Raw genomic sequence first — 7412 nt, forward strand, 5'->3', positions numbered from 1 at the left:
TATGAGAATTGCTCCCAGGCGTGTTTACGGGAGCGGGGGGGGGAGTGGAGAGGTGTAAAACAAATCAAAATGACAGCCATAATCATGTGATCAAAGCCCCACACCCTTTTAACATGTGTTGCATGCAAAAAAAGGGGGGCAGAGCTTGATGTGCGTGGCTATTGTGACATTTTTACTCCACCCGCCCAACGTAGACGGTAAAAGGAATGTCTTTGAGGCACACAAGAAAGAGCTATTACCAAGACTATGGTCAGATGAAGGAAATTTGAGTCTGGGCCAAAACTGTAACCTGAGGAAGCATGTCAGGGCTGACCCTCCCAAGTTCTCATAAAGTCGGAAAACACATCCAGACTTGCAAGATTCTGTTACTATAACCTTATAAGAAAGGATACATCACACTGGATTCCTACATGGTATTAGATTCTTAATCTGATCTACTTTGAAGGGCACACACGCAGAGGGAGAAGGCAAGTGCTCTTGACTGCCATAGCCTGCTAATTGTTGTCTTCAGTTATTGTTTGCTTGTATAGCTTTTGATCGCCCCATAAATTGATAAATCAATTGTGTCTACTGTCTGGAAGTTGAGTCATGGACTTATTTTCTTGTTGGTTTGAGATGTTTCGCTGCTTAGCCAAGCAGCTTCTTCAGTCTGAAGCTTCTTCAGTCTGAGACCAAGTAGCTTAGGAGAATCTGAGCAGGCAAAGAGTTGTTGGAATGTGCCAACTCCTAAAATTCTTAAGGGTGTTCCTGCACCAACCTCGGGGTTTCTTCCCAAATGTGTGTGCCAATATGTCGATGAAGATTCTCACTCATCTAGAATTGTCTGGAAGTTGAGTCAGGGCGATTAGACTTATTTGTCCAGTTAATTGACTCTGCCGTTCTGCCCTAAGAAAATTCCTTGGATTGATGCCTTGAACATCTGCTAAAGGCTGCTAACCAACGCTGCTTACCTGGGTGGGGAAAGATCTGGGATAATTACATGCAAAAAAGGGGGGGATTATTGTTCTATTCGTGACTTATCCTGATTCACCTGTTTTGGCACATCGATCTTCTCGATGCTTTGAGATAATCGAATCTCTGCTTCCCTAGATGCAAGATCACAGATCGTGACGCACAATGTGGAGTGCCCTGTTTTCCGCTTTGTACCTGCTGGGTGTTTTCTCTGAGAGCTGCAGAGGACGGAAGCTGCCGGCGTTTCAAGACGGTAAGGGAGCTACAGTGCCAGTGGGGAGGTATCACGGATCTAGAGAGCCGATGTCTTAACAGGCCAAAGATTGATTGCTCCGAGGGTGCTGCCTAGAGCAGATCAATGCAACTGTTAATGAGTGGATTCAATGCCGGGCCAGTTCAGATCCCTGATAAAGGCGGCTTTCTTGGCACTTGGTGGGTATTCTTAAATGCAGCTTCAATTCAGATGGGTGTCTCTCTTCTACAGCTGCAGGCCATTGTACCAGTTTATACATGAACATGCACACGTACACTTACAGGCAGACACAAAATTGAAGCCAGGACCTTCCTTGGAAAAATGTTTGGCATCAAATGAATGAAAGCTGAGCGCTGCTCTTTATTAAGATGCCAGCTGCAGAAATGGAACGGTGGGCAGTTGAAAAATTCACCCAAGCTCCCTCTATTGTCAAATTCCAAAGTTGACTGGATGTGAATTCAGGAGGGAGAGAACTACAGGCAGTCCTTGAATTATGACCAGCCGTTTAATGACCGTTCAGAGTTAGAACAGCCTCCTTGACAAAGGTGCTTTAAAGCTCATAAAGCACTTCCGACTGTCGTAAAATGTGTTGCCCCCTCCCTGTGGTCACATGACTGCGTTTTGGGTGCTTGACAGCCAGCTCACATTTATTATTGGTTGCACCACCCTACAGTCACATGACCACGATTTGCAACCTTTTTTTTTCTGCTGGTTTTCTATGTTTTTTGACGGATTCTGAAAAAAAAAATACCCATTCAGGTGAATGGATTCAGACTTACAACTGCATGATTCGCTTCATGACTGCTGTAAAAATGGTCATAAAATCTGGTCCAGTCATGTAAGTGCCTTACTTATGACCAACATGGGTTACACCTGCAATTGGGGTCCCAATTGTGGTCATAGGTTGAGGACTACCTGTATGGGCCATATTTCCTCTTGGCAATTCTGGGTCCAAATTCTGGGACCTTCTGCCCACTCTCATTAGCACTGGCCCTCTTTCTCCTCTCCCTTTGTTACAACATCAGCGTCTTTGTTGCTTCTGTTTTTTGGGTTTGTGGCCCTGGGCCCCCGTCCTTCTGGCATTAAAGATATCTATGAAGGATTTTAGAGTTGACCTTGGGAATGGATGAGATAGACGGGTTTTCAAGATCCTGTTTGGATAATCCTAAAACAATACAGTAGCATTCATGGGATCCTTGCAGTGTCTGTTTCTTAACTTCTCCTACTTTGAGAGGCTAACATGTTGCTTGTTGGCATGATCAAGAATTATTGCGATGATGTGCTTTTAATTAGGACCAGCAATAGACTCCTTTTAGTAAATACGATGAAGCGGAGAGATCACTTAGCAGTGACTTATTTAATTGTCCTGGTGTAGTAGAACATAGTCCAGAGTTGCAGGAGGGAGGGTGTGAGAGAAGAGTAGGCAGAGCTGGGAGGTGGGGTTAAGTGTATCATCAGTTTAGAGTCCTTGCATTGCCACAGGAGTCTCAACTTCTCCTGAACTCCATTGATCCTTATCAGGCACCAATTTAGTGTTGAACTTTAATTGTCCAGATCCTTGTGCATGGTCTTGAATAAATCGTCTATGCTACAACCTTATGAATAATCCTGATTCTTTGTGCCTGACAGAAGGGCTTCTTCCCAGGGATCAAAGAGACAAAGAAGCTTGGAAACTTTAATATGCAGGAAAAGGGCGAAGGCGAACCCTTCCCCGCAGCAGTTTGCATGTTTTATGTAGTAGTTATACAGATAAGTACTTTAGTCTGGCAAGATTGTGTCTATAGGCAAGCAGCAATAAAAAAAACTACTTAGAGGTAACTCATGCCATTCTTGGTTCCTTGAGCCTCACACCTGCCCTTTAATGGTCTTAGGGGGAACACAAAGGGGGTCCACAAGTTACCATAGCAGAAACCTAATTAAAGAAAAGGAGCATATAAGATCATGTACTTTGAGGACAGTTGCAGCAGGATTGACCAATTTTGTGGGTTACAAACCTGAATGGGAGACCACCAGAAATCCAGACTACAGAGTTGACTGAAAGTAGAAAAATATTCTAGGTTATGGTAGGGAAAAACCTTTCAAATTGTTGCCCAAATTCCCTACTGTAATTGTCTAGCAATCAAGCTCAGCTTGATGGAGATTCACATTTTCTTAAAATCAAAGATTTAAAAAAAGGTTTTCTTTCCTGCTATCTCTAAAGAATGGGAAATGAGTTTCAGCAGCTCCCAATCCTGCTTTGATTTTTTTTCTTTCTGAAGCATGTAGAATTGATGGACTAGGCCTAATTTAGGATAGCGCTCATCGTGGCTTAATGACTGGATGCAATTATATAAAGCTCTTAGCATCATCGTGTTTTATAGAGTGCAAGCTGGTCATCGGCTATAAAATAAAAATACTGTTAAAAACTACAAACGAGAACAAGAAGTTTTTGCCCCAAGGAAGCAGAGAATTGAAACGTGGACCCAATTGAAATAAGATAAGAAAGGGAAAGGAAGGTGCTGGAGGTCGTTGAAGAAATACTTGAACCACGGAGCTCCATGCTTGAATCTACTACAAAGAACAATCGAAGAGAAAATGCCACTGAGCATTTGAGAAGCATCTTTTCTTTACCACTGATAATCAGTCTTCCCAAATTGACCTCAGAGCCCGGATCTCACTCTCTCTGCTCCTGTGCTCAGCGGAATAAAATGGGAAACCTGCAATGAATCATTCCAGTAAAAAGAGAAATCCAGAGTTCCCATGAAGTTTGGTAGCCGAACATTTGAATTCTGGTTTATGTGCCAGAATGTCAGCTCCCCAAGAGCATTCAGGCAACTTTCAAAGAGATCCTAAAGTAAATTGAAACCCAGCCTGGAATTAAAGAGAAATGTTCGGACAGAGAGAACAATCAATCGGTGCAACAACTTGCCTTCAAAAGTTGTGGGTGCTCCATCGCTGGAGGTTTTAAGAAGAGATTGGACAACCATTTTACCAAATGGTAAATACCTCCTGCCATGAGCAAGGGGTTGGACTAGAACCGTGGTGGCGAATCTATGGCACGCATGCCACAGGTGGCATGCAGAGCCCTCTCTGTGGGCACGCGTGCCGTCACCCCAGTCCTAGGCCTTCAGCTGGATTTTATAAAACCTTTTCGCTTTAGGCCTCTGCCGCCGTGTGCAAAAAAAAAAGTTTCAAACAATCAGTCAATTTCAACTTCTCGCGGGGAAAAAAAAGATCTCGCAAAGTTGGAATTGATTGATTGAACATTTTAGTCCCACCCAGTCTACCGTTACCACTGCAGCCATGCCCACCCAATGGGCCACACCCAGCCAATGGGCCACACCCACCCGGCACTTGACGATACATAAGTGGGTTTTGGGTTGCAGTTTGAGCACTCGGTCTCTAAAAGGTTCGCCATCACTGGACTAGAAGATTTCAAAGGTTCCTTCCAACTTTTTTATTTTGTCTTCTGTCCTCTATTCTGTATTATGCAGAATCCAGAGTTAAAAGGTGATAATTGCTGGGCTTTCTCCATTGTCTCTAGCACTGGAAGGGCAGTTCCCAGTTGCAAAATATAAACCAGATGTGAACACGTGCATCACCCCAAAGCACTCCAGATTGTGTTCTGAAGGAGCTGTGGCATAACACCAGTTTTTCAGTGGTGTGATCCCTCCCTCCCTCCCCTCCAGGGTTAAAATAAGGGCTACTTTAAAATCTTATCAAATCCCAGATTTGCCCTGGGAAATGAGCTGAACAGTTTCAACTCCTGCCATTCGGGTGACATCATTGCTGCAACCCTCAGAAGGAAAAAAATGAAGAACAAAACCCTCCAAACCACAAAATGATTGCCTGCCTCTGATGTAGACCTTGGCCAGCTGCTGAACTAATCCTCTGCCAGTTCTGATTGACAGGAAGAAGGCTCCTTGGAGCTGCTTAGCTCAGCAGTGTTTCTCATTGACAGATAGCGGCCTAAACAGCTCCTGGCAGTTTGCTGCAGGCCACTGTGAGAGACGCTGGCAAGCTGGCGAGGGGGCTGCAAGCCCTCCGCCTGGGCTCCGAAGCATGGTGACCTCAGCTGTCAATTCCATCTGATCTTCTGGGAGTTGAAGTCCACAAGTCTGGGAGTTGAAGTCCACAAGTCTTAAAGTGGCCACGTTTGAAGACCCCTGCTCTTAGGTTTGGGACCCAGGACCTGGGGTGGGGTGAGCTCCTGTCCTTCGCTCCAGCTCCTGCCAGGGATATGAAAGGAGTTCTCCTACTGGGCGTCCCCCATTCCCCATCAAGGGGATGGCTCTATCAAGCCTGGAGATGGCCTGTTGTTGTTGGGAGGCCTCTGAGTGTACAATTCTGCTCCTTCAGAATGGCAGGTGCTCATCACACAAGTAGTGAATTTGTGTCAGGGGCCATGTGAGAAGTCCAAAGGCTGTGGCAACACTAAAGAAGGATGATGTATCTTAATGGGGAAGGTTGCCTGCCTTGTGTTTTGCAAGGAGAAAGGCTGAATTTGAGATTCAGACCTTGTAAATGCATAATGCAGTGTTTCTCAACCTTGGAAACTAGCTGGGGAATTCTGGGAATTGAAGTCCATACATCTTAAATTTGCTAAGGTTGAAAAACCACAAGTATAGTGTATATACTCACATATCCATCTCAGTTTCTTGTCCACAATGCTGAACTGACTGACAGTGGTTATTTACCAGAATGCTTTTTGAATCTCAGTTGAGTTTTCAAGTCTTGCAATTCATTGGAAGCTACCCATCCAAGCACTGACCTGGCTTGACCCTATTTAGCTTCCAAGCCCAAATTAGGTCAGGCAGATGTTCTCACCTGCTGCCATCAAAAAATAAACTCAGCACATGAGTTCATATGCCAAGCTGATCTTCAGAAGCCAACCAACATTAACACTAGCCTAGTTTAGACATTAAGCAAAAGTGCCTGTCATGGTCTTACTTGTTATACTGTGTAAATCTAGCTAGAGAGGGACATGTCTGGTCAGTACAATTTACAAAAGATGCTGAGACCCTAAAAAGTGTATAGAGAAAAGCAACAAAGATGATAAAGGGTCTGGAGGTTAAATTGTATGATGATTGATTGAGGGAGCTAAGTATGTCAAGCCTATTGAAGAGAAGGATTAGAGATGAGATGATAGTTGTCTTTCAGTACTTGAGGAGCTATTACAAAGAAGAGGGGGACGACTCATTCTTCAAAGCAACAGGGGGCAGGACAAGCAATAATGGGTGGAAGCTTGTTAAAGACAGATCCAACCTAGAAGTAAGAATTTTTCTGACTGTGAGAACAATTAATCAATGAAAATGCTTGCCTCCTGGAATTGTGGGTACTCCATCACTGGAGGTTTTCAAAAATAGGCAGGACAACCATTTGACCGAGATATATACGATCTCCTACCTTGAAGTAGAAGACCTCTGAGGTCTTTTCCAGCCCTATGATTCCATGTTCTATATGTTTAGAAGACCCAGTGTCTTCTACTCGTATATATACTGCTTCCTTCACCTTTCCTCTCTCCTTCCTTCTCTTTCTTCCTACGTTTGAAATATTGAGCAAACTTTCATCATAACTTGAAGGTCCTCCAGAGTCACATGAAGTCATTTCAGGGAAAGTGCCGGTCTCCCAATTAATCAGCCCCTACAATGTGCTCAGAGTTCTAGGAATGCTCTTAATGTGCATAATGACCTTTGAAAACAATTTGCTCAGAGGTTCAGTGGGGACAGCTGGCCAGTCTCTCTTCGATCATTGTGGCTACTTTTTGGTCTTCTGCCTGCTATCCAACACAATGCCCAGCGATGCCTTTGCTCTTATATGCATAATAATAATAATAATAATAATAATAATAATAATAATAATAATAATAATAGTAATAATAATAATAATAGGCGCCTTGGGTGCAATCTCAAAACAACTGGAGCACCACTTGAACACCATTGGCATTGACAAATTCACTATTAGTCAATTCCAAAAGGCGGCCTTACTAGGAACTGCTTCCATCCTGCGACGATATCTGTAATTCCATCAAACATCCACATCTGCCTATCCCAGGTCCTTGGGACGGACTCGATAAGTAGACAAAATGCCAAATCCAGTCTGAACATCTGGCTGGCTGTGCGATGATCCAGAATAATAATAATAATAATAATAATAATAATAATAATAATAATAATAATAATAATAATAATAATAATAATAATAATAATAATAATAATAATAATAATAA

General features: G+C 43.3%; 1 protein-coding gene across 1 annotated transcript in view; it reads left to right on the top strand.

Annotated features, from left to right (window-relative positions):
* The first annotated feature begins 1116 nt into the window (after window positions 1-1116).
* Window positions 1117-7412, top strand: part of COL16A1 (collagen type XVI alpha 1 chain) — a 203642-nt gene continuing 197346 nt past the window's right edge. The window contains exon 1 of the mRNA XM_029284696.1: window positions 1117-1204. Within this exon, the coding sequence (XP_029140529.1) occupies window positions 1117-1204 (88 nt within the window). The remainder of the gene's footprint in view (window positions 1205-7412) is intronic.

This window comes from Protobothrops mucrosquamatus, unplaced genomic scaffold, assembly GCF_001527695.2.
Source record: "Protobothrops mucrosquamatus isolate PMUCROS unplaced genomic scaffold, P.Mucros_1.0 scaffold851, whole genome shotgun sequence".
Classification (NCBI taxonomy): Eukaryota; Metazoa; Chordata; class Lepidosauria; order Squamata; family Viperidae; genus Protobothrops; species Protobothrops mucrosquamatus.